At 40.2% G+C, this 26,226-nt stretch overlaps 2 protein-coding genes across 2 annotated transcripts in view; both read right to left on the reverse strand.

Annotated features, from left to right (window-relative positions):
- Positions 1 to 26,226, reverse strand: part of DNAH6 (dynein axonemal heavy chain 6) — a 214,859-nt gene that overhangs the window by 69,078 nt on the left and 119,555 nt on the right. The window contains exons 44-55 of the mRNA XM_021697409.1: positions 25,263 to 25,417; positions 21,036 to 21,267; positions 12,512 to 12,664; positions 11,070 to 11,210; positions 9,353 to 9,595; positions 7,838 to 8,005; positions 7,119 to 7,354; positions 5,687 to 5,948; positions 4,441 to 4,564; positions 2,836 to 3,032; positions 1,474 to 1,677; positions 208 to 333 (exon numbers count right to left, since the gene is read on the reverse strand). Of these exons, the coding sequence (XP_021553084.1) occupies positions 208 to 333; positions 1,474 to 1,677; positions 2,836 to 3,032; positions 4,441 to 4,564; positions 5,687 to 5,948; positions 7,119 to 7,354; positions 7,838 to 8,005; positions 9,353 to 9,595; positions 11,070 to 11,210; positions 12,512 to 12,664; positions 21,036 to 21,267; positions 25,263 to 25,417 (2,241 nt within the window). The remainder of the gene's footprint in view (positions 1 to 207; positions 334 to 1,473; positions 1,678 to 2,835; positions 3,033 to 4,440; positions 4,565 to 5,686; positions 5,949 to 7,118; positions 7,355 to 7,837; positions 8,006 to 9,352; positions 9,596 to 11,069; positions 11,211 to 12,511; positions 12,665 to 21,035; positions 21,268 to 25,262; positions 25,418 to 26,226) is intronic.
- Positions 17,997 to 18,509, reverse strand: LOC110587219 (60S ribosomal protein L12-like). The gene has a single exon (XM_044918580.1). The coding sequence runs from the start codon at positions 18,492 to 18,494 to the stop codon at positions 17,997 to 17,999; it is 498 nt and encodes a 165-aa protein (XP_044774515.1). The 5' UTR covers positions 18,495 to 18,509.

Genomic DNA, 26,226 nt, shown 5'->3' on the forward strand with positions numbered 1-26,226 from the left:
CATGTCTGGAATCAGAAAAATCATTCAGTCAATGGATTGCTCCCCACGTGATAGTGCACCGTTTAAGGAGCAAAGCGACTGGTTTGAACAACTTGCAAATGGAGCTGACTGGTGTCTCTAGCATGATGCAGGTGTGGCCCGTATAGGATTCCAGATATGGTCTGAAAGTTGGGGATGAACCAGAGAAAAGAAAAGTGAAAAGCAAACCTCTTCCAGCAAGACGGGTAAACCAAGTTGGATTGAATTTTCCAGTGTACGTAAGAAATTACTATCCGTAAGCTTAATGATCTTTAAACCACTCTTGCTTTCCCTGTTCCTTATCCAACGGTTTGCCTGTTTGAGAAAGCACAAAGCAGGACACTGGACTTAGAGTTTTATAGATGACAGCAAGTGAAAGTTTTTAGAGTAAAGTTTAGAAATTTTGTTCAATTTAGAAACAGTTTTGAAAGATGAAAAAGATAAAATAAAATATTACCCCCCTGCAAATAAAAAGCACCTTTTAAACTCCAGTGTTTGGGATTCTTCCTTTTATTCAAATTTGAAACAAATGAAGAAGAGACACATCTAGGGAAAAAGCCCATCCTTAATGTATTCAAGCTTGTCTTCCTGGCTCTGACAACAGCTCCCTTTTCTAAACCCCACTTAGAACAGTATGATCCATGGACTTCGGAGTCAGATAATAGGATTCTCTAAATTCCAGGCAGGCTTGCCCTAAAACCCATCCTGCCCTGACTTCATTCTGACTCTTCAGACCTTTTAGGAACAAGAACTATATAGGAAGGGCGCCTGGGTGGCTCAGTTGTTATGTGTCTGCCTTTGGCTCAGGTCACAATCCCGGGGTCCTGGGATCGAGCCCCGCATCAGGCTCCCTGCTCGGCATGAAGCCTGCTTCTCCCTCTCTCACTCCCCCTGCTTGTATTCCTTTTCTTGCTGTCTCTCTCTCTCTGTCAAATAAATAAATCAAATCTTAAAAAAAAAAAGAACTTTATAGGAATGAATTTCTGCTCCCACAGAAAATAGAAAACTAATGGTCAACCCCGTAAATAAAACCAATCAAAATCAAGTATGCAGAGCAGTTGGACTCTTCTTCCCTTTCACCTTCTGCCTCCACAAAATGAAGAACTTGAACTAGAATACATTTTTTTAAAAGTTTATTTATTTATTTGAGAGAGAGAAAACGTGAGCGAGGGAGAGCGAGAAGCTCAAGCAGACTCCTTGCTGAGTACAAAGCCCAACTCGGGGCTTGAGATCAAGCCCCCGAGATCATGACCTGAGCCGAAACCAAGAGTCAGACATTTCACTGACTGAGCCACCCAGGTCCCTTTTGACTAGAAGACTTCTAAACTCCCTTCTAGGTCTAAATCCCCCACATCTTACAAGTGTGTTCAAGTCCACTTTTGGAATTTGGAACGGACAGCATAACAGTATGCAGGGCTAGGAGGCTGCTCTGCATCTGAAGCACTTGTTACGCACCTGATCCTGGGGATCAATCATCAGAGGCCACCGTCTCCCTTGAGTAACCAAGATACCATTTTCTGTTGATATTATGTCACGGGGCAGCCCATCAGTGTTCCACTGCCGTATTTCGTAGGGATCGCCAAGAATGTTAATGAGACTGAAGGAAGGATTAATTGGGATCTCCAGAGACAGACAGTCCTGGATCCAATATTCTATAAGCTGTGGGAGGAGGAGAGCTTATTTGTATAGAGTCAGGAACACTTGGTAAATGAGGATACATACAGAATGTCATGGTTATAAGTAAGTTCTAGTGGTCTCCACATGCATCCTGGCATCAAAGCATAGGACACAAGAAGTGGACTGACAATCAGATCTGGGGCCTTGAACCATACCATAAACTAGCGGTGACTTTGGGCATGTCACTCCCCATGTCTGAACTTCAGTTTTCTCATGTATAAATGACAAATGTTATCACAGTAGTCTTGAACCAGGGGTGTACTGTCCCTGTTGGGAGAGTCTGGAAGCATGTGGAGAAATTTGGGGTTATCACAATGACTGTGGGTGCTACTAGCAATGAGTAGATGGGGCAGGGGATGTTGGCGGGTTACCTCCTTCAGTGAATGGGACAGTCCAAAAGCACCACTGGCATGGCTCACATGGCACCAGATGACCCCTGAGCTTCTGTTGAGTCTACGAGTCCTATACTAACTAGGTTTTATAGCTCAAGGGCAAGGATGAAGCCTTTTTAGAAAGGCATTTCATAAAAATGGCCTGAAAAATCTCTCCAAATAATTTCATTTACTGCTCCTTCCCATTGCCTAGCCCTTTGTAGCAGTCTCTCCAATTCAGAAAACTTCATCCTGGCTGACTTTAAAGATTTATTTATTTATTTGAGAGAGAGAGAGAGCATGGATGTGGGTGGGGGGTGCAGAGGGAGAGACTCTTAAGCAGACTCCGGCTGAATGTAGAGCTTGATGTGGGACTCAATCTCACGACCCTGAGATCATGACCTGAGCCGAAATTGGGAATTGGCCGCTTAACGGACTGAGCCACCCAGGTGCCCCCATCCTGGCTGACTTTAGATGCCACTTCTGATCATAAGGTGGGGGGGGACTCCCTGGCCCTTTTACTTCCCCAGGTTCTTGAGCTGTATAAGGAAGTGATGACTAACTTTCTAAGGCAGGAAAGGAAAGGAAGGAATGTGTTAAGGAAATCCTAGGGGTAGACCATTGCTGGCTGATGGGGGAGCTGAAGGGCTGTGGAGTTTCCATCATGGAGAACCTTCACAGTGGAGAGCCTCCCGCTAAACTCCGGAAAACTGCCTCTGCCAGTTCCAGCTGCTTCTCCCCACTCCTCACAGAAAGTGAGTTTACTCACCGATTGCCTATACTGGGCTGTGAAGGCCCCATAATAGGCAACACAAGCTGCTGCTATAAACACATTCCCAATGATATTTGATATCTCCTCATTGAATTTCTCGATGCTTTCTTCCCATCGAACTTGCTCATCTCCTAATGCAGCCGTCAGCTTTCCAGCACGTATCAGACGTGCTTTGGTCAGGGCCATAGTCTTTGCTAGAAAATTTTAAGAAAATCAAATTATGGGGCGCCTGGGTGGCTCAGTTGGTTAAGCGACTGCCTTCGGCTCAGGTCATGATCCTGGAGTCCCTGGATCGAGTCCCGCATCAGGTTCCCTGCTCGGCAGGGTGCCTGCTTCTCCCTCTGACCCTCCCCCCTCTCATGTGCTCTCTCTCTCTCATTCTCTCTGTCTCAAATAAATAAATAAAATCTTTAAAAAAAAAAAAAAAAAAAAAAAAAAAAAAAAAGAAAATCAAATTATGTTATTCAGTATTTTCCTAAAACATAAGATGTTTTTTCACCTGCTTTTGCTTATAGTGACATTAGCATTATTTAGCTAATGGTGTCAGTACATCTCTATGAAACCTCATACCGATTCAGCGTTACTTCCCATTCCAGAAGCAAGTCCACGTTCACCTCTTCCAAGCAAACAGCTCCTTTCTGATACTCCGTTACTCTGGCTGAAGCTAGCTGTCTCTGTGTCTGGGTAGTATTTATTTTCTGGATCAAATTCATATGTCAAGTCGCGCTATAGTGGAACATGTCCCAACAAGCCTTCCACACAGGAGTTGAATGTATGCTGTATGTGCAGCTCTAATCTTACATTAGGCTAGTGCAGCACCTCCGTGGAAATACGTCCTACATGTAGGAAGCTGAGATCTGACTGCCTGAAAACTCTTTTACTTTTAAAAATCAGGTATCTCCTTGTGGTATATATATATATAAAATGGAATATTACTCAGCCATCAGAAAGGATGAATACTTACCATTTGCAACGACATGGATGGAACTGGAGGGGATTATGCTGAGCAAAATAAGTCAATCAGAGAAAGACAATTATCATATGGTTTCACTCATATGTGGAATATAAAAACCAGGGCAGAGGATCATAGGGGAAGGGAGAGAAAACGGAATGGGAAGTCATCAGAGAGGGAGAAAAACCATGGGAGACTCTTTTTTTTTTTTAAGATTATTTATTTGAGAGAGAGCAGAGCGAGAGAGAATACGAGTGGGGGGAGGGGCAGAAGGAAAGGGAGAAGCAGGCTCCCTGCTGAGCAGGGAGCCTGATGCAGGGCTCGACTCCAGGACCCTGGGATCATGACCTGAACCGAAGGCAGTTGCTTAACCGACTGAGCCACCCAGGCACCCACAGTGAGAGACTCTTAACTGTAGGAAACAAACTGAGGGTTGCTGGAGGGAGGTGGGTGGGGGATGGGGTAACTGGGTGATGGACATAAAGAGGGCACATGATGTGATGTGATGAGCACTGGGTTATACGTAACTGATGAATTATTGAACTCTGCATCTGAAGCTGTGCTATATGATGTACTATATGTTGGCTCATTGAATTTAAATAAAAAAAAATCAGGCATCTCCTGACCACCATAAATTTAGAGTTACTTACCTAGACCTTCTTTCTCATTCACACCTTTGTCATATTCATCTTGTAAGGCTTGTATTTGATCTTCTACTTGCTTTAGTAATGCTTGCTTTTCTCTCAGAGTAGCCATAGTAATATCAAGTTCAGCCTAATAAAATCAAATAAATATTTAAAATGAAAATCCAAGGTCCCCAAAGAAAATAAAATTTGCCCACTTCTAATACATTTTAAAAATAGGATTTATGTTCTCTTCTTCATGTCTCAAAATATTTTGATATGGTATATAAAGTTAAAACAAATGTAAAGTTTTTAAAATATAAGAATAGAAGCATAACAGAACAAAACAAAACAAGAAACAAAGCCCAATAAAATAAATCACAGAAGGAATAGAGAAACAGATGTACCATTGCACATTAATCCCAAAGCATTTGGGATTAATTAGTTACTACAGTGGATTAACTTTAAATGATGAAATAAATGAAAAGTTCACTCAACTGGGAAAACAAATCTTTCCTAGCGAGTTCTCTAGAGCAGGGGTCTGCAAACCAAATTCAGCCTGCTGCCTGTTTTTGTACAGTTAGCAAACTAAGATTGGTTTTACATTTTTAAATGGTTGGGGAAAAAAAATCAAAAGAAGAATACTTCATGACACTTGGTAATTGTATAAACTCAAATTCCTGTGTGCATAAATAAAGTGACACTGGAACACAGCCATGCTTACTCGTTTATTATTGATGGCAGTTCCTGTGCTGCAACAGCGGAGCTCAGAAATTGCAGTGGAGACCAGATAACCAGCAAAACACAAAATATTTACTCTCTGGGTCTTCACAGAAAAAGTCTGCCACCCCTGCTCTCGAGCCATGGTTCCTTTCAGTAACCCTATCCACTCAATGAGCATTCTTTGTTCTGCTTGGGACCTCACATCCGATTGTGGCTTAAGCTGGTTTTAGACCCTCAGATGACATCACGGAGTGTGGGAGTATTAGCAAATGCAACCCAGAGCATCACATGCTAGAGCTAAAAGGCACCTGAAAAATATCATCGGCCTGATGATATGACTATACTAAGGACTTATTTTCCTTTCATGCTGGGAAAGGGCTGATTTTAGAGGTCATTTCTGAAAGCATAATCTTCACCAGCTCTTTTTCTACAAAAAAACCTAGTTTTCAAGAGCATTGTTACTATCTATGTTTTACAAAGTCACAGGAGCTTGAATGACTAACGATCATGGCCTTTAATTGTATAAAATACTGCAACACAAATGATGTACCTGTGCAGCACGGAGTTTTTGTCTCTTTGGTTCGACTTCTTTGACTACCCTAGAGTATAAATCCATCGCTCTTACCCACATGCACATGGATTTACATGCTCTGGACACTTTCTCTACTTTTTCAGGCACAAAATCAGGATTGTTAATATACTTTTGAAGTTTTGCCAATATCTGAGGCTTTATGTTCTCCTTATCATATTCTAAAAGTCTTCTTAGAAAGTTAGAATCACCAAGAAGTTGCTTGGCTGTTGGCCAATCAGGCCTGAAAGACAGACATAATAAGTTAATAGCACTGTAATAAAGTAATTTAAGAACAAAAGAAATGTGTTCTTTTGAGAACATTAAGATATTATCCCAATCAGTGGGTAGTTTTTACTATTTCTTTTTTTTTTTTTCAGTGGGTAGTTTTAATCTTGATACCATAATCCCAGTCATTGGTAGTTAAGTACACCACAATTCCTGGGGAGACATTCCTGGATGACTAATGTTTCATCCAACCCAGTTTTGGTAGAGAAAGGAATTACAAAATCAGAGTTTTAGAAATGTAAGACATTACAGAAATAATAGTTTTATTTTTACAATGCCCTGGCACTCACATTTTTACCCCACTTGCCTTAGTTTAGGTCCTTAAAAATCTCTTGCCAGGACACTACGATCACCTTCTACCTGGTTTTATGTCTCTCAGTCAACCCTGCTCCTTGTGAACTTCTGCCAGATTGGTCTTTCTCACAGGAAAAGCTGATTATGTCGAAAATGTTCAATGGTTCTCAGTCCCCTCTGGCCCAGGCTTTCCATCTATGCTTTGCAGAACTCCCTGGCTCCACTAAGGTGCTGGCCAGAGAGGGAGCAGGGAAGCTGGGTGGGGGTACTCTGGGACTTCTACCCATGCTTGATCAGTTTTACATAGAAAGATTTCTTATAGTTTTTATTGAAAAAAATTTGTATTACTAAAGAAGGTTTGAAAACTACATATCTCCAGGATCAAACACAAGACCTTGCATGCTGTCATCACTGCTCTCCTCCCCAGCCCCATCCCATTCCACGAGCATCAAAGGTCCCTGAGCTCTCCCCATAGTCTCACTCTCCACCTGAGCATCATATCTCAAAAACCTGCTCACACCTCTCCATGAGCACTCTTTTTTTTTTTTTGGAAGTCCTGGTACTACGCAAATATCGCATATCTTGAAATTATTATTTTTCATGTCTGTCTCCCCATTATCCTATATGTGCCTTAGAGAAGAGCTTTGTATCTTCCATCATCTAGCACAACACAGATGTTCAAAAAAATGCTTGTTGAATCAATCTGTTGATTGACTGACCAAATCAGTAAGAAGGCAGAGAAGAGAATGAGCACATATAAATGAAAATGTAGAAAAACACCAGAGAAATTCCCCCATGCATTTTGGTAACACATGATTATGGATGTACTCACTTGGCATTCAAGAGAATAGAAATCGCTTCCATAACAGTCATGACCATATCTGGGGGCTTTGTAAAAACTCTGATTTCTGATATGTCTGCTTTATCTAAGGAATCCAGGGCTTTATTAGCAGCATCAAGGGCAGGGAGAGCTTCTTCAAGGTCTCTCTGAGCATCATCGGCAATTGCTTGGGTTTCCTCAGCTTTCACTTTTGCTGTTGCTTCATCTTCCTGCACAATGCTACGGACCTAAACATTGAAACACGGCTGCTTAGGTGGTCTCATTATTTGAATTTCAATGTTTAAAAACAAAGCCAATGATAATGCGTCATATTTGCCCCTCTGGATTATACCAACAATGAAAGAGTATTAGCTACAGTGCATTTTAGGCTCTCCTTTGTCCATCTCATGTAGGCTGATGGGATAATTGAGCTGAAGCTGTTAGAACAAACCATTCCTTCTTAGGAGATGAAGAGCTGCTGCTTTATACTTGTTGGGGGTACTTTTCTCACCACTCTCTGTCCCACTCATTGTGTTCACTCATTCTCAGGGTGAGAACCAGGCTGATTCATTGAAGGTAGATTGTTTACAACTTAAAAGCATTGTTAAAACTATCACTTAATTATTTTAAAGACATATAAAATTAAAAAAATCCAATCCCATGTCATGATATATAGGTGATCAGTTGGTGATCAAAACCTTCTCACGACCACAATGTCAGGGAATGCATACCTGATCGGCATTTTCTTGATCTACTGCCAATTTGTCCATTAGGGCTTCAACATCTTGTGATTTTTGAAAAAGGACAGGTTCTAAAGCTGAAAGTTCTAATTTCATTTTATCTACTAGTATGTTTGTTTCTAATAGCTTGGTGAGACCGTTCTTCACCCGGTCACGTGCCTAGATGACAATAAAAATATCTATTATAATGAATATTATAAACTATACATTTCTTGGCATCTCTTACTCACGTAGTAGAATTTTACATCTACAGAACTGGTAAATCAGTTTGTAATACTTAAAATTGTGAACAGACAGAAATCTTCAGGTAACAGAACTCTAGGAAATGACCATGACATTTACCACGGTGGGCATAGATCTCTGCCCCCTAGCCACAGCAGTTGGCATGTCACCAGACTGCGGGCTCACCAAGGAACCACATCATATTATTTTTATTCCCTTAGCTTGGCAGCTTGGTAGACTGTTGAATGAACGAGGGGTAAGTTCAGATAGGAATTTCTGGAGGCCACAGCTCTAGGAACTTTTTTGTCAAGATGGGTGAGCAGAGCTAGGAACTTGTCAGTGTTCTGGGGACTCAGCTCTGGTTGCTGGATCTGAACCCTACTTCCCAGTGGTAAGGAACTTTTGACTAGGATCAAAGAGGCAGGACCTAGAAGAGGAGGCAGCCGGGAATAACTATTTTTTGAAGGTGAGTGAGAAAGCCTGGTTCAAACTGACAGGTTTCAAAATATCTATCAAATTATTTTACAAAGCATGTATTTATTTACCAAGTAAAAATCCTCTGAAAAACATTAAAAATATCTTAATGGTCTATACTTCTATTTTAATTTTGATTAAAATGTTGAAAATTTCAGCTCATGTTAATAGCCTGCTGATGGTGATCGTGATGGCAGCCACTCTTTCCTGAGCACCTCGTAGGTGTCAGATCATATTCCAAGCCCTTCACAAACAGTATCTTATTTAAACTCCACAACAATCCAAGCGGTAGATGTAGAAATTTCTAAACTTTATTCTCTACTAAGACCTAGAAGTTACAAAATGTGCTCACGATTGTGCAACAAGAAAGAGACAGAACATAGGTTGTATATGGTCTGCCTGACACTGAAGTCCTTGCTCTTAATGGCAACTACGGACACATGTTAGGCCACCGAAACTCCATCTCCGCTGCTTAACAAAAGGTTCTCCTTCTCATGAAATATTACAGAGATGTCTAACTTACCGCCTCACTTTGATGCTGTTACTATGTCCGTCTCATTCTACTGAGGCACACTTAGGTAAATGACAGTAGAAAAAATATACATATCAAGGAAGGGGAAGGCCTCTCGGCCGACAGCATGAGACATTCTTTTCATCTTTTTGTCTGTCGCAGGTTGTCAAGGGCACATGTGGGGATGGAGAAGGCTCCAGCAGGTAAGATGGCATGTAGAACTTCCGCTAGTTCTGGCAAGTTTTGAGTTCAAGCAAAAAAAAAAAAATTTTTTTTTTTATTGATAATACTATACTTACCGAAACCAGCTGCTTCTTTTTCTCACTCAGCATAGTCAGGAAGAGATTGATGAGTTCCAAGTAGGAGGTAGGCGTTGTGTAGTACCGTCTGCGGAGCTCCATGTAATAGCGTTCTGCCATCGTGGAGACGCTCAAGTGAACGTTCACGCACATGAGGGAAAGCTTTTCTTTCAGTTCTTCTTTTCCAGCATCCACGTTTGCAAAAAACGTCTTTGATACAGAAAGAAGTGCTTCTCTAGGCCACTGAAAATAAAGATATAATTTGGAAAGTCTGTTGCTCATTTCTATAATACACATTTTAACAAGTAAGAAAACGTATTTCTCTGGACCTTTTCCTTGCTTTGTCCCCCCTTTTACCCAATGAATTCCTACTCATATCTGTAATGTGTAATGAATGGAATGGCTGCATTCATTAGAGAGGGGTTTGGGGCTGCATTTTCTATCCCCAGCACAGTGTCTGGCACATGGAAGTTGCTTAATCAGGATTTGTTAATTGAATGAATAAATGAATGGGTGTATTTAGAATAATTCCATGAATAAAATCACATACATTACGAGGACCTCATGTCCTTACTCTGTTTATTATGCAGGTCCATTATTATAATCATTGTCCTCTTCACCTCTTTCACTTCTTTGCTCCTTTCTTGTTTCTCTGCACTCACCTGAACCTTAGCCAAATGCAACTCTCTGTTACCCCATGTCTGTGACTGTGTAGTCGAGCACGGCTAGAGAAAAACACACAACCTTGCCGACTGGCCTCACTTTAACTTTGTGACAACTAGCTCAAGTGGGTTCTTAGAGCAGCCCAGAAAAGCTTCTACAGACTGCTAACACCTCCTCTTTCCACTTCATTCTCAGCTGATGACCTCGCTTCCCACATCACTAAAAATAGAAGCAACGAAAACAGAATTCAGTGAGCTCTCACCCCCACATCTTCCCATCTCCCTGTTATCTGTGCTCATATACTCTGCCCCCCGCTCCTGTTCCTCTGGGGTATGCTGTGCATGCTCCCTGCCCAGGCCGACCCCTTCGCTGATGACTCCAACCCATCTCTTCTTGCCTATTCAATGCCATGGTACAACTACGCTTAAATGTCTGCTGCTCCGTCAATATAGTTCTTTTCTGGATCACTTCCATCAGCACACACGCATGTTATTTGTGTTTCCCACTTAAAAACACTTTTCTTTTGACCTCACATACCCTTGTAGATACTACCCAGCTCTTGGTGTTCTTTTGGGGCAAAACTTCTTGAAAGAGTTGCCTATGTTCACTGTCTCTGATTCCTCTTGTCTCTTCTCTCTTGAACCTTTTCCCCCATCACTCCACTGAAACCAAGCTCTTGTCAAGATGACCAATAATTTCTACATTGCTAAATTCCACAGTCTCCTCTTTCTTTATAAATTCTGTTTAGCCTTTGTTAGGTCTTTATCATTGTCATCTCCTGTATATGAGTAAATTCCTAGCAGGGTTTAAAGCTAATGCAAGTACCCTTGAGTTATTTTTGGGCAATGTGTTACCCCTTTAAAATCAAGTGAATCCAGGGGCACCTGGGTGGCTCAGTTAGTTAAGCCTCTGACTCTTGATCTCAGCTCAGGTCTTGATCTCAGGGTTGTAAGTTCAAGGCCCATGTTGGACTCCGCCTTGGGCGTGGAGCCTACTTAAAAAAAAAATCAAGTGAATCCAGCTTCCCAGAGAGGTATCCTGGTATGTCACCAACCTGGACAAACCAATCGATAGTGCAGCAGTTCACAAGGGATGGAAACATCCGGCATCGGGACCGAAAGGCCTCCCCCACAGGGCTCATACAGAGAACAATGTGCAGCTTCTGACGGACTCTGCTGATAAAGTGCTGAAACACCTGACAAAAAGATAAATTTCAATTAAAATAAGGGTGAAGTAACAATGAAAATAAGTGTTAGCTAATGCCTCTGGTCTACCAATACTAAATAAAAACACGTTAGTGTAGCAGATGCGCGAATTGTTTTGGTCAACCTCCAGTCCAACCCCTCATGCAGTCTGGAAAGATTAAAAATGACATTTGGCAGACTCCACTGCAACTAGGATTCTGGATGTGATGTAGGTTTTCCTCATCAGCGTATTTAAGGAGGCCTCTTGAGTAAGGTGGAGAGAGGTATTCCTACAAGTTTTTGCTTTGGGGTAGAGGCCACTGAAGAGAGAGACAGGGGCAGGGCCACAATTTGTGCAGGGGCAGAGTCTGGCCGAAGCGGCGTGGGCCTGGAGCCACCATCTGGGGATGCGGCTCCTTCTGTCAGCTATGTTCTGATGAGGCTGGGGATGTGTGGCTTTGGAGCCGGCAGCCGAAGCAGCAGCATGCTGATTGCTGATGGGTTCAGTGGCTTCCAGGCTCAGCAGCTTCCCTGACCACTGACTTCTACCACGTGCATCTCATGATCATGCTGAGGAACTCAGCCTGGAGTCCCTTTCTTGGGCTCTCCCAGTGATTCTGTGTTCCTCGAATAAACCCCTTTCTGCTCTCGTCAGCTGAAGTAGACCCTGCTGTTTGTATGTATAAGCCCTGACCTAGTAGAGTAGAGGAGATCTCATGAAAGGACACAGAGGAGAAGGCCTAAGAAAGAATGTTAAAAAAATTGAAGAACGTCCAGAAGCAAGGGGAAAGCACAGGGGCGGGCCAATAGCAGCATATGGAATCCAGCACTGTGTTGGAGAAATGGAGGAGGACAGGAGCTGGGTTGTTTCTCGGATGGGGCTGGGCCCGGAGACGTGGGGGAATCCATTTCTGTTTCAGGTGCTCTGATCTTGCTGATAGGCAAGGGAATCAAAAGTACTGCACTCCTCAGGCAGGGCACGGAGGATATGGGAAATCCCTTTGTGTTGAAAGAAGGATATGGCAAACTGTCCAGTTTGGACAAGACTATGACCTCCGTGAGGCAGTAGGGTTTCTGTTTTCTGCTTGCCACTGACCTCTTTGGAAGTCTGGTGAACCAATGCTTTGAATGCAGGGAGTAAAATACATAGAATTACAAAGGAAACCAATTATATTGGAAAAAACATCCATCCATGGACTCCTCAAAGGGATTTGTAGATTGTTAAAAAAAGGAAAAAAAGAAAAAAAAAAAAGGAAGGCTAACACAACTTTTTGTTTTACTGAAGCCGTATCACCACTGTGACATGTCCTACCTCATCTCTGTTCCCCTCAGAAATGCCTACTTCTTTCGCCCTTGGTCTGGTGGCTGCTAAAACCTGTTCCAGTTCATCCTTTTCAAATAAATTGGGCACTTCACCTGAGTTCAGGATGTTATTTATATCTTCCAGGAACTCCTCCACTACAATCTGTAGAAGAAAGCAGAGTGATCATTGTAACTCATCCAACCGGTTCACATTTATTACGTGTAAATTGTAAACCAAATATTTAATCAAAATTCACATTGAGTTAATTTTATCTTTAAGAGAAAATAATCTTAAAAATTAGAATCTTAATATTCTAACACAGAAGTGCATTGATTTTTCATTTTTCCTTCCTGTATTGCTTCTTTTTCTTTTTTTTTTTAAAAGATTTTATTTATTTATTTGACAGAGAGAGACACCGAGAGAGAGGGAACACAAGCAGGGGGAGTGGGAGAGGGAGAAGCTGGCTTCCTGTGGAGCAGGGAGCCCGACACAGGGCTCGATGACCTGAGCCGATGACCTGAGCCGGAGGCAGACTCATAATGACTGAGCCCCCCAAATGCCCCTTTCCTGTATTGTTTCTTAAAAGGAATTCATCTTGGGCGCCTGGGTGGCTCAGTTGGTTAAGCAACTGCCTTCGGCTCAGGGCATGATCCTGGAGTCCCGGGATCGAGTCCCGCATCGGGCTCCCTGCTCGGCAGGGAGTCTGCTTCTCCCTCTGACCCTCCCCCCTCTCATGCTCTCTATCTCATTCTCTCTCTCAAATAAATAAATGAAATCTTTAAAAAAAAAAGGAATTCATCTTTTTCATGGTTCAAGTAACATGTACAAACATTTTATTTTACAGTTATTTTTAAATTTATTTTAAAATTTGTTTAGGGGCGCCTGGGTGGCTCAGTCGTTAAGCATCTGCCTTCGGCTCAGGTCATGATCCCAGGGTCCTGGGATTGAGCCCCACATCGGGCTCCCTGCTCTGTGGGAAGCCTGCTTCTCCCTCTCCCACTCCCCCTGCTTGTGTTCCCTCTCTCGCTGTGTCTCTCTCTGTCAAATAAATAAATACAATCTTTAAAAAAAATGAAATAAAAAAATAAAATTTTGTTTATTTGAGAGAGAGAGAGAGAGCACGCATGCACATGTAGGCATGCAAGTGAGGGGAAGGGCAGAGAGAAAATTTTCAAGCAGACTCCCTGATGAGCATGGAGCCCAACGTGGGGCTGGATCCAACGACCCATGAGATCATGACCTGAGCTGAAACCAAGAGTTGGATGCTTAACCGACTGAGCTACCCAGGCACCCCTGTGCAACCATTTTATATTCTGCCCTTTTTCAGCTAACATTTTCTCATAAATATTTATCCATAATTCTGTAGAGTACTCATTGTATTTATAACCATTAATGGGAGCATAACACACTATTGAGCTAATGTGCCCTATTTTTACATAGACTTAAATGGTCCACAGTCTTGTTTACATTTTAAGAACATATGTAGTTCTATAGATTTTTTCCCCAGTTGGATTATTTCCTGGGGATAAATTCCCAGGAGTGGAGGGTGCCTGGGTGGCTCAGTCGGTTAAGCATCTGCCTTCGGCTCAGGTCATGATCTCAGGGTCCTGGGATTGAGCCCGGTGTTGGGCTCCCTGCTCAGTAGGGAGTCTGCTTCTCCCTCTCCCTCTGTTCCTCCCCCATGCCCCCCTGCTCGTGCTCTCTCTCTCTCTCAAATTAATAAATAAATAAATCTTAAATAAAAAAATTCCCAGGAGTGGGATCAGCAATTAAAATGCATGGATAGTTTCTGGATTTTGAAGATTTTTAAATTTCCCGTTCAATTCAAGTAAGATTTCATTAAACTTTAACATTTATTTTTGCGAGTTTAGGGAGAATTTTGCTTTGGGAGAATTTAATTTGCATTTCTTTGATTATTAGCAAGGGCAAATATGATTCCACATTTATTATTTTCCATTAAAAAATCTGTTCAAACTGTAACCATTTAAATATTGGAATTTAACTTTAAATTTGAATGAGTAGCTTTCATATTATAAAATAAACCTTTTGCCTCTAATAATTGATGCAAATATTTAAGAAATCTACAATTTATCCTTTTGTTCCAGTTAACTTTTTAGTGTTAAAAAGTTTGAGTTCTATATATTTAACTATGACAAAATATCTGTTGTTTTATTTTCTTCACTTGTAACTTTTTGTTTTTTTCTTGAAGTTGGCATAATTGTGTCTTGTTAATTTTCCCCAAGAGCAAACACTAGTTAGTTCTTTGTCCTGATTTACTTATTTCTGCTTTTATCTTATTATTCACTTTTTGTTGTTGTTGTTGTTACCTTGTGATCTTTATTTTCCTGAACTTTTAAGTCAACTAATATATGTAGTTTCTAATTTTTTTTTCAAATCTATAAATATAATCCTAAGAACTGTTTGACTGCATTCACAGATTTTTATTTATATTAAGTTCATTTTCCCTGTTCTCTAAATAGAGATTTAAATTTTGATGTTCTTGACTCAGGAATTTTTTATATGAAAATTTTTTAAAGATTTTATTTATTTAAGAGAGAGAGATAGAGAGAGAGAGAGCTAGCAAGAGACAGCATGAGCAGGGAGGAGAGGGAGAAGCAGGCTCCCCAGTATAAACACGTAGGCATGCAAGTGAGGGGAGGGGCAGAGAGAGAAAGGACAGGCTCTCTGCCCTTTGAGCAGGGACCCCAATGCCGGGCTTGATCCCAGGACCCCGGGATCATGACCTGAGCCCAAGGCAGATGCTTAAAAGATTGAGTCACCCAGGCACCTCTATATGAATGTTTTAAAGTCCTGAGCCACATCATTAATTTCTCCTTTGATCAGAGCGTGGACAAAGAATGTTATCACCGTAGTTTATGCTTTTTTGAATTTCTTGAAAATTTGTTTAAGTCTAACATGATCAATTTTTGTAAACCTTCAGTAGTATTAGAAAATATTTACTTTCTTTGTAAAATATATATGTAGTATATAGCCATTAATTTCAGCTTAGAAATTATATTCTTCATATTATCTAAACATACTTATAACTACTTTGTATTTGCTAGAAATAGCAAACTAAAATTTTTAATGTCTTGTTTCTCTCAACTTCTCATATTTATAATAGTTTTATATATATATATACATACATACACACATTAATTTCATTATTATGGTTATGTTTACTCTCCATTAACATAGAACATTTGAGATTGATTGGGGCTTTCAAAAGGGTATAATAGCCTTTTGTTTGCTTAAAGTGGAGCAAGACAGTCTGACTTGATCTTTGGAGCTTTAATACTTAGAGCCTTTTTATATAACTTGCTTAATTTTTAAAAGCAACATTAAACTTCTATAAGAAATATTTTGATTTCAGAATAATAAGAAACTACAGATAAACAAAATTAAGAAAATAAAAAAATCACTCACAATCCCATGACCCAGACATTTTCTAATTGTATATACAGCATATCTGTTTAGTTATACATTAAACCAAAGAACCTATATGGTAGATGAATTGTATATGTGTTATGATGTAACAACACATCATAAATACTTTTCACATTAATTAATGTGTATTTCCACAAAGTAATTTCAAATTTTTTACAAACTGTCCTATTGTATAATTACAGCACAATTTACTTGTGTGACTCTCTCATTGAAAAATGAGGCTACTTAAAATTAACTGTTATTTTATTTTATTATTATTTTTTTATCATGTGATTTCATTTATTTAACATTTTGCAAAAGACCAAATTCTTAGGGACAGAAATTGGATCAATAGTTTCCAGGAGGTAGGACTAGAGACAGGGATTGACTATAAAAGAACATAAGAAACTTTGGGTACTAATGGGAATATTCTAAATCTTGATTGTGGTGATTGCTACATAACTGTGTAACTTGTACATGTTTGTGAAAACTCATTGATCTGTACACCAAAAGAGATGGATTTTACTCTGGTAATATGCCTCACTAAACCTAGTATATAAGAAGTAGTAATTCAGAGTTTATAAGAGAAAGGTAAAATTGGTAGTAATTCAGAGTATATAGGAGAAAGCTTTAGTGTCTTTTTTTTTTTAAGGTGGCAGAGTTGGAGACACTAAAGGCCAGAAGGCCATGGGCCTCATTGGAAAGTGTTTCTTTCAGATTTTAGCACCTGGAGTGTGATCAACTTCTTTTTGATGGGATTTAAATGTACATTTAACTGTTATTTTAAAATACTGTATTAGATTTTCTTGTACATACAACTTTGTATGCAGTTGTGATTATAGGTAAGAGAAATTTAAGGGCTTTAACTGCATATTGCCAATCACCTTCCAGATGATTTTGCTAATTCACAAGTGAGGTCTATGCAAGGCCTGTTTCCTCACACCTTTGTCAATACCGCATATTATGATTTTTTAACCTTTGTGTGCAAGGCCAACCCCTGACATTTATCTTTACTGAAATTTCTCTGGTTACTGGTGAGGCTGAACATTTCTTCAGGTGTTTAAAGCCCTTGATATATATATATTTTGGGGGGGGGGGGGGGACTTTCTATTCACATTTTATTACATTTTAAAATATCTTCTCTTGATGTGCTTGTCTTTTCCTTTTCATTTGAAAAAGACTGTATTTGTATTTATTTTCCAGCTTTATTGAGATATAATTGACATATAACATTCTGTAAATTTAAGGTGTACAATGTATTGATTTGCTACACTTACATATTGCAACATGATTACCACTATGGTATTAGTTAACACTTCCATCACATCACATAATTACCATTTCTTTTCTTTTTGGTGGTGAGAACATTTCAGGTTTACTCTCTTCGCAACATTAAAGTATATAAGTTTTGTTAACTATAGTCACCATGCTGTACATTAGATTCTTAGAACTTAATTCATCTTATAACTGGACATTTGTATCCTTTGACCAACATCTCACCATTTTCCCCATCCTCCAGCCCCTGGTAACCACTATGCTTTCTGTTTCCATGAGTTTGGCTTCTTTTAGATCCACATATAAGTGATATCATACAGTATTTATCTTTCTCTGTTGACTATTTCATTTAGCATAATGTCCTCAAGGTTCATCCATGTTGTAAACAGCAGGATTTCCTTCTTCCTCATGGCTGAATGATACTCCATTATGGGTCTCTGTGTGTGTATACTTGTGTGTGTGTGTGTGTGTGTGTGTGTGTATACATGCCATATCTTCTTTATCCATTCATCTATTGATGGACACTCAGGTTGTTTCCATATCTTGACTATTGTGAATAATGCTGCAGTAAACATGGGAGTTCAAATATCTCTTTGAGATCTTGTTTTCATTTCCTTTGGCTATATACCCAGAAGTGGGATTGCTGGATCATATGGTAGTTCTACTTTTAAGTGTTTGAGGAACCTCCATACTGTTTTCCATAGTGGCTGCACCAATTTATTTTTTATTTATTATTATTATTATTTTTGGGGGGTTGTCAAATGATCCTTTATTGAAATATTTTCCTTTGTAGTTAACTAGCTGGGCATTCCACTGCACCACTGTTGATGTCATCTACGATGTCATGAGGGTGGCGGCCATCAACATTACAGCCCACAGACTGGGCAGTCCCCAGGATCTCTTTAATGGTTCCAGAGAGTTCTCTGGCTAAAGATCGGTGTTGCATCTGTCGGGCAATATTGACAATCTCATCAAAAGTGATATTTCCACTGTGCTTAATGCTTTTCTGCTTCTTTCTGTCTCTTGGTGGTTCCTTGAGGGCTTTGATAATTAAGGCAGAGGCAGAAGGTACCACTTCAATCTGGGCCTGTCTGTTCCGAATGGTCAGTTTTACTGTAATCCTTAGACCCTTCCAATCACCAGTCGCCTTGGCAATGTCATCACCAACCTTTTTTGAAGACAGACCCAGTAAGCCGATCTTCGGGGCCAGGGCAGACGTGGCACTGACTTCGCCACCGGTGCACTTCAGGTACACGGCTTTGATCTCACTGGGGTCGAACTTAGGTGGCATGGCGGAGGTGGCTGGTGTCGGATGAACCTGGATTCGGGATGACCGAAGACAGTTGCGCCTTTGCCTCCTCTGAGCCGAAAGCCAAAAGAAAGCGGCTGCACCAATTTAATTCCCACCAACAGTGCACACAGTTCCTGTTTTTCCACATCCTTGCCAATGCTTGTTGTCCCTTGTCTTTTTGATGATAGCCATGGTAGGCTATATGTTTCTAGGATTTTATCCATGTCTTCCAGGTTATTCAATTTGTTGGCATGTAATTGTGTGAGGTGATATCTCATTGTGGTTTTGATTTGCATTTCCCTGATACTACTGATGTTGAGTATCTCTTCATGTACCTGTTCTGTTGGACATATGCATGTCTTCTTTGGAAAACTGTCTATTCAGGTCCTCTGCCCATTTTTTTAAATTGAATTTTTTTTTTTTTTGCTCTTGAGTTGTATGAGTTCTTTATATATTTAATTATAACGTGTCTCAGTGTAGCCCCTTTCAGGTTCAACCTATTTGAGCCTCATGGATCTGGATGTCCATTTCTCTTTCCAGGTTTGGAAAGTTTTCAACCATTATTGCTTTAAATATATTTTTTTGTTTCTTTTTCTTTCTCTTCTTCTGGAATTCTCATAATTTGGACATTATTTCTTTTCATTATGTCCTATCAGTTCTGTAGGCTTTATCATTCTTTTTTCTTTTTGGGCCTCTGACTGGATAATTTCAAATGTCCTGTCTTTTAAGTGACTGATTCTTTATTCTGCATGGTCAAGTGTGCTTTTGAAGCTCTCCATTGAATTCTTCAGTTCAGTCATTGTATTTTTCAGTTCAGGATTTCTATTCGGGTTTTTTGATGGTTTCTTTTTCCTTGCTGAACTTCTTGTTCTGTTCATCCATTATTTTCCCAATTTTGTTTAGTTGTCTGTGTGTTCTTAGAGCTCACTAAATTTCTTCAAGAGAATTATTCTGAGTTCTTTATTTGACATTCATCGATCTCCATTTATTTAGGGTCAGTTATTGGGGCTTTGTTCATTTTCTTTGGTGGTGTCATGTTTACCTCATTTTTCATGATCCTTGATTCCTTACACTGGTATCTGCTCATTTGAGTAAGAGGTCACCTCTTCCAGATTTTACAGGTTCGCTGTCGCAGAGACAATTCCTCATCAGTCTGCTTAGTTTGGATTTCTGGACATGTCAGCTAGCAATCCTTGAGCAGGTGGGGCTTGCTGTCAGGGTCTACTTTGGGGTGAGGCCACTGCCCAAGCTCTGAGGTTGGAGGTGGGGTATACTGGCTGAGAACAGTTGGACAGGACTGCTGACTTGGTTCTCTCCCCAAGCAAGGTTGTAGGATGGGCTATGTGGTTGCCTAGATTCTCTGGTCTGGCTTCCTAGATGGCTGGGACTGGGTACTATACTCAGTAACAGGTAAGGCTATGAATTAGCTTCCCTGTCCTGGTGGGGCAGTGGAGTGAGACCCAAGGCCCTCATGGCTCATTGTTTGGGGACCTAAATCAAGCAAGGCTGTGCCCTGAATTCTCTGGCCAGATGAAGCCACTGCTTTGCAGACAGGGAGCAGAGCTGCTAGATGGGCCATGCAGCTTCTCGTGTACTCTGGTTAGGTTTCTGGTCAGGTGGGCTAAAAGCTGTGTTCAGCAATGGGTGAAGTTACAAATTAGTTTCTCTGCCAGGGTGGAACAGGAGAACTGGCTCCAAGGCCAGAAAGGCTCTCTCTTTGTGGTCTTAACTCAAGCCAACCTGTATACCAAGTTTCCTTTCTGAATGGGCCCCCTGGCTTTGCTCTGTGGATAATCATCTCTGCTTGCTTTATTTTCCACTCAATCGTTGGTGGCCAGAGCTGGTGGTGTATATACATTTGGCTATGGGTCCTTTCTCATTTGTGAAAAAATATTTATATATTCAGATATAAATTCCCTGCATGTCACAGATGTTAAAAATTCCCATTTTATGACTGTACTTAATTTAAAATAATTTATTTATGCATCAGATCTATCACTTTTTTATTCCTGCCTAATTTCTATAAAAGTTTATTTTCCCTAACGTTGAAATGCCCAAGTATAGTCAATGTAGAAAATTTTCTTCTTTAGAATAAATTCGAGATCAGTTAAATTGGTTCTTATAGACATAAATGTAATCATGTAAACCTATTTTAATTTTAAAGTTAATTTAACCCTAAAACAGACATCATTATTTTCCTTTTCTTGTGTAAGGCATATTTCCCTAATTGATTTCAGTTAGGGAATAACTTCCTTATATTTACTGCTACAGAAACAATTTATTACTTTCTACTACCCATGTCCTTCTCAAACAAAAGTTCAAACCTCTCTCACTCCCTTAATCTTTGATCATATTTACTTACTCGGAATTTAAAGGGTAACAAAATGGTTGGTAAAATAAATGAAAACGTAGTATAAAAGTCTTTTACAAGGTCTAAGACATCTGCTATCCAAGGGAACGGTTCCTTGAACTACATCATACAAACTATTCAAAGCACACTCATGATCATGACACTTGTACTTTAGCTATTTAAACATATACCTGGGTGTCCGTGAAGAGAAAGACCATATTCCTGTCATCTACACCAGCCAGTTTGTACAGCTTCCTCAGGTCTTCGTGAAAACTGTCATAATTATATCCCCGGCTCAGTTCAATTTGCAAACATTTGTAACCACATATGTGAGCTGCAAGTCTTGTAAGAGACTGCTTTCCTGTGCCTCCTACTCCAACAAGCAGGGCGTTGCCTCTTTCCTGACGGATCATGCGGGCAATCCTGCAGGCAGCAAAGTAGAGAAAGACTTTGTATTTCTTTTCTTTTCTTTCTTTTTTTTTTTAAAAGATTTTATTTATTTATTAGAGAGAGAGAGAGAACGAGCAGGAGGGAGGGGTAGAGGGAGAGGGAGAAGCAGACTCCTCGCTGAGCAGGGAATCTGATGCGGGACTCGATCCCAGCACCCTGGGATCATGACCTGAGCCGAAGGCAGACCCTTAACCGACTGAGCCACCCAGGCGCCCTGCTTTTGTGTTTCAGTGGCAGAATTGAGTAGTTGTGACAGGGACCATATGACCTGCAGAGTCTAAAATATTTATTACCTGGCCCTTTATAAAAGAAGTTTGTTGGCTCCTTTCCTAGGATCTTTTGCCAACTCCTCCCCTACAGTAAGCAAACATGATTTAGGCACCATTTCCACTGTTACGTCTCTGACAGAGTGGCACATCTAACAGAAGGCACAACAGATCATTGTTTATTTCTCTTCAGTCACCCAGGTAGGTATAAAATTGAGAAGTAAAGGGATATGTAATAATGTTTTGCTATTGTTTTCCATAATGTGCACATGTTCGACAGTAGATGAAATATTGACTATTATAAAAATCTTGCATTTTATATGTTACTCTTCCCTTGTTTCATGTATAGTACAGTAGTTCGATTATTTTCATCTTAGATTATTGGAAACAAATAACTTGTCCATTCTGTTTCCAGTGTTCTTCTTCCTGTCAACTTACATATCCAGAGATAGAAAACCCCCTTCATTAGAAATCCTCCAAGGTTACATTTTCTCTACTGTAGTAGACAAGAGAAGGCTGTCCTCATTAGTGGCTTACATTTTCATAGAGATCTGTTTTACCATCCTTGACGTGTGGTGACAACTTTGGGCATATGTAATAGGTGGAAACAGCCTGGAGCAAATTGCCCTTTGAAAACACAGGCTCTAAAGTAAAAACAATTTTTTTTTTTTCCTGAGTTGAGAAGGCTTTTATCCACTTATCCTATGCAAAAAAAAAAAAAAAAAAAAAAAAGTCTAAAATGTCACCAACAAATGGAAACGTAGTATCTGCTAAATTACTGAATATTTAGTAATTGTCCCATAATTCATGTTCATAATGAAGCCCTTTCTATTGCTACTCAGCAGTAGGTATTTGAAAACTCTTACAAGCAGAAATTTGTTTACTCTAATTCCTAACTACTGATCCTCTTTAGAAAAAGATGTCTACATCGTTATTCACATGGCAGCCCTTTGTGTATCTGAAAACCAAATCTCCTCCATTCTACAAATGGCTTTTAATTTCCTCCTGTAATATTTTAAGCAATACTTGAGTAGCCTGGTGATTTTCTTTCACAAAAGTCAGAAAGATTATAAATAAAATTAAGTTGACTTTGCCTATCATCTGGTCTATTCTCCAGGAAGTCTCTCAGACAGAGTACTGCCATTATTTTTTCTTTGCAGGCTCAGGGCCTATGTGAGCTATAGGATAAACGTTGTTAGGAGGTAGTGTGTGGGTATGTCAGCAGGGGGATAGATGAGAAGCAAGTGGTATCTCGACAACCCAGTGACAAGCTATTGTATAACACTGGAGTTGTGACAAAAATAAATTCTCAAATTAGAGTTAATTAAACAGAAGTAGAGGAAAGGTAAAAGACTTGATTGCTTATGGTTTATAGAAAAAAAAATTCTAGGACTTAACAGTCAAAATTAACACGATGCAATACTAAAATGTAGTTGATAAGGGAAAAAAACCAGTCATTAAAATCTTGCTATGGTAGCAGACCATGGGAGATCCTGTCCTCACACACACTTCACACTGCGGATTCCAGAGAATACCGTATCAAGTCTGGGTGTCACATTTTAAGTGGAACGTGGAGAAATTATCAAGTGCTCAGTATGTTGAGGCTGGAAATAATCCCTAACAGGCAATAGTGGGAGATCTGGGTTATATCTGCCCAGAGAATACAAGCGCTAAGAGGAACCTAGTCACAATTTTCAAATATTTGGAGGGCTGTAATGAAAAAACTGGATCCATTTTGGGTGGAGGCACCTGCAGCCAAGTTAGGGTCAAAGGGCTGGATGCGATTCTCTGCCTATGACTCACTAGCTTGCGCACTTTGGACAATTCACCGGATCTCTCTGTGGTACACAGTATTGTCCAAAAATGGCTGCAGTACTATTTCCGGTCCTACTGGCTCTTTGATCCTGTCAAGAGATAGAGTCTCTGACCCCTTCTTGTGGACGGGGTGGGCATGTGCCACTCCGTTGACTAACAGAGTTATGTAGAAGGGATGCTATGTGACTTCCTAGGTTAAGTCGTGAGAGGCCATTTGGCTTCTACTGTCACTCTCAGGGCACAAGCTTGGGAGCCCGGAGCCATGGGAGAAGCCCGGACACCCCGATGCTGCCGCGTAAGAGACACAGGCAGTACGCACAGAGGCAGAGGTGTGCCAGGCCCTCCAGCTGCTGTCTGACTTGAACTGCATTGAGACCCCAAGACAGAACCACTGGGAACCATGAGATCATGAACTAATGAAGCCACCAAGGGTTGCAGGGGCTGATTATGACCACTGGAATATTCTCTGCGTCTTATTAGTAGAGAGATTAGGATATTGAGCCGCAGAGAGGCGTTATCACAGTTAAAGGAGATACTCTGTATCATGGTTTTATATTCATGCCGTTATTGTCACTGCTTCACAGGATGGGACAGATACCAGATGTCACAGGGAGCAGATTTGGCATCATCCTTGAAGCGTCATTTCAATACTTGGAATTGTCCAACAGTACACAGATGCACATTAAAAAGTGGTGCATCCTGGGACGCCTGGGTGGCTCAGATGGTTGGGTGTCTGGCTTTGGCTTGGGTCGTGATCCCAGGATCCTGAGATCAAGGCCTGCGTTGGGCTCCCTGCTCAGTAGGGAGCCTGCTTCTCCCTCTGCCTGCTGCTCCCCCTGCTTGTGCTCTCTCTCTCTCTCTGACAAATAAAGAAAATATTTAAAAAAAATTAAAAAAGTGGTGCATCGTATGATTTCCCTCATACGTGGAATTAAAGAGACAAAACAAAAGAACAAAGGAAAAAAATGAGACCAAAAAACAGACTCTTAAATATTGAGAACAAACTGATGGTTACCAGAGGGGGGGATGGGTGAAATAGGTGAAAGGGATTCAGAGTGCACTTGTCATGATGAGCACCGAATACTGTGCAGAAGTGTTGAATCACCGTATTGTACATCTGAAACTAATACAACATTGTATGTCAATTATACTGGAATTAAAATTTGGAAAAAAAAGTGGTGTATGCCCCAAGGACTGCAGATATTCAGGCTGGATATCTATTTGTCAGGGATATCTCTCAAAGGAAACTTTGGGGGGTGAGAGTCAGACTCATAAGCAGATGGAATCTACAATCCTTGGATTTCACTCATTTTGCTATAATCTTGAAACCCATCTTTCTTTAGGCATGCATGTAATCAGCCTTGTCATACTGTACATGTATCTCTGTAAATTACCTTACATCCTTTTTTGTAATGAGACAGGGCATTTAAAACAAACAAAAACAACCTATTAATATTTAGCAAAAATAACCCCTGGGACTCCATAGAAAGTTCATGCCACTTATACTTAAAATATATAAGGAGGGGCACCTGGGTGGCTCAGTCAGTTAAGCGTCCGACTCTTGATTTTGGCTCAGGTCATGATCTCAGGGTCCTGAGCTCAAGCCCTGCACTGGGCTCCGAACTGGGTGTGGAGCCTGCTTCAGATTCTCTCTCTTCCTCTCCCTCTGCCCCTCCCCACCCCTGCTCTCCTCTCTCTTTTCCCCTTTCTAAAATAAATAAATAAATAATAAATAAATAAATATATAATAACTTTTACATTATAGCAAGATTTGCTAATAGGCCTTTGTTCATCTACAAATCTAAAGACTTTTGTATGACTTAATTCTTACCTTTTAATACACAAGAAATTAGATCAATGCATTATTGGGCACCTTATAGTACATACCTTGAAACATGTTCTATAGCATCCTGGAAGAACACCAACTTTACTTCTTTGGGATTTGTAAGGTTATAATCATCAAGATAGTCCTCTAGAACATTTGCGATTTTCTCCATATCGGGCATGTCATCATAAATCCGGTCAATCTTATCTGCTCCAAACTATAAGATGATTTATGGGAGAGGGACCAAGTTAGATCAATTATGACACAGAAATATACACAACATTCATAACCTTAGGAGGGAACATTATTTTATCCATGTTACTATGTAATCATTTGCATGCATATTTTATTTATTTGTATATATATTTGCATATATATATATGCGCAAGGCTTTCAACCCAAGGAAATGGGACTAAGAAACTCAGATTTTCATAGTAACTGAAAATCCATTTCATTTAACTTCAAACAGTACATTGGAATTTCAATGATCTTTGCTATAAAATTCATACAGCAGCTCAGAAATAGGTTTCCAGTTTTTCTTGCTATACCTTACTTTGGGTTTGTACTTTTGCTCTCAGGCTGTTGACATCAGAGAAGCTAAATGGGCTGAAAATGATGCATGCCAGACTGTTATGGTCATAAACAATCATGCCAGAACTACATGTAGTTTTTACACAGCAGTCATCTGATTAAATAAATGATGGAGAATGAAATTTGGGGTGAACTAGAAGGAATTGAGTTCCTGTTTGATGTCTTGTGTGGACCTGTGGATGTGGTCTTTTCTTTGCTGGGGCAACTGCCCTGGGGGCATTTTCATTTGGAGCCAGTGACTAAAATAATGCAAGAAGGGTCCAACTGTTGTTTTCCCTTTGCTTTATTCTCCCATTTGATGATTGTATCAGTAGAAACACATGGGAAATATAATCACCACCTGGAAACAAACTTTGGACTTTGTTTTTAATAATACATTTAAGTAGATATATTGCATGTAAATAAATTATTTATCTTTTTTATTTGATAGGGATT

Source organism: Neomonachus schauinslandi, chromosome 10, assembly GCF_002201575.2.
Source record: "Neomonachus schauinslandi chromosome 10, ASM220157v2, whole genome shotgun sequence".
In the NCBI taxonomy this organism is placed as follows: domain Eukaryota; kingdom Metazoa; phylum Chordata; class Mammalia; order Carnivora; family Phocidae; genus Neomonachus; species Neomonachus schauinslandi.

What these genes read in the sequence shown, in the direction of transcription:
- LOC110587219 (XM_044918580.1), bottom strand. Translation starts at nt 18,494, where the DNA reads ATGCCACCTAAGTTCGACCCCAGTGAGATCAAAGCCGTGTACCTGAAG.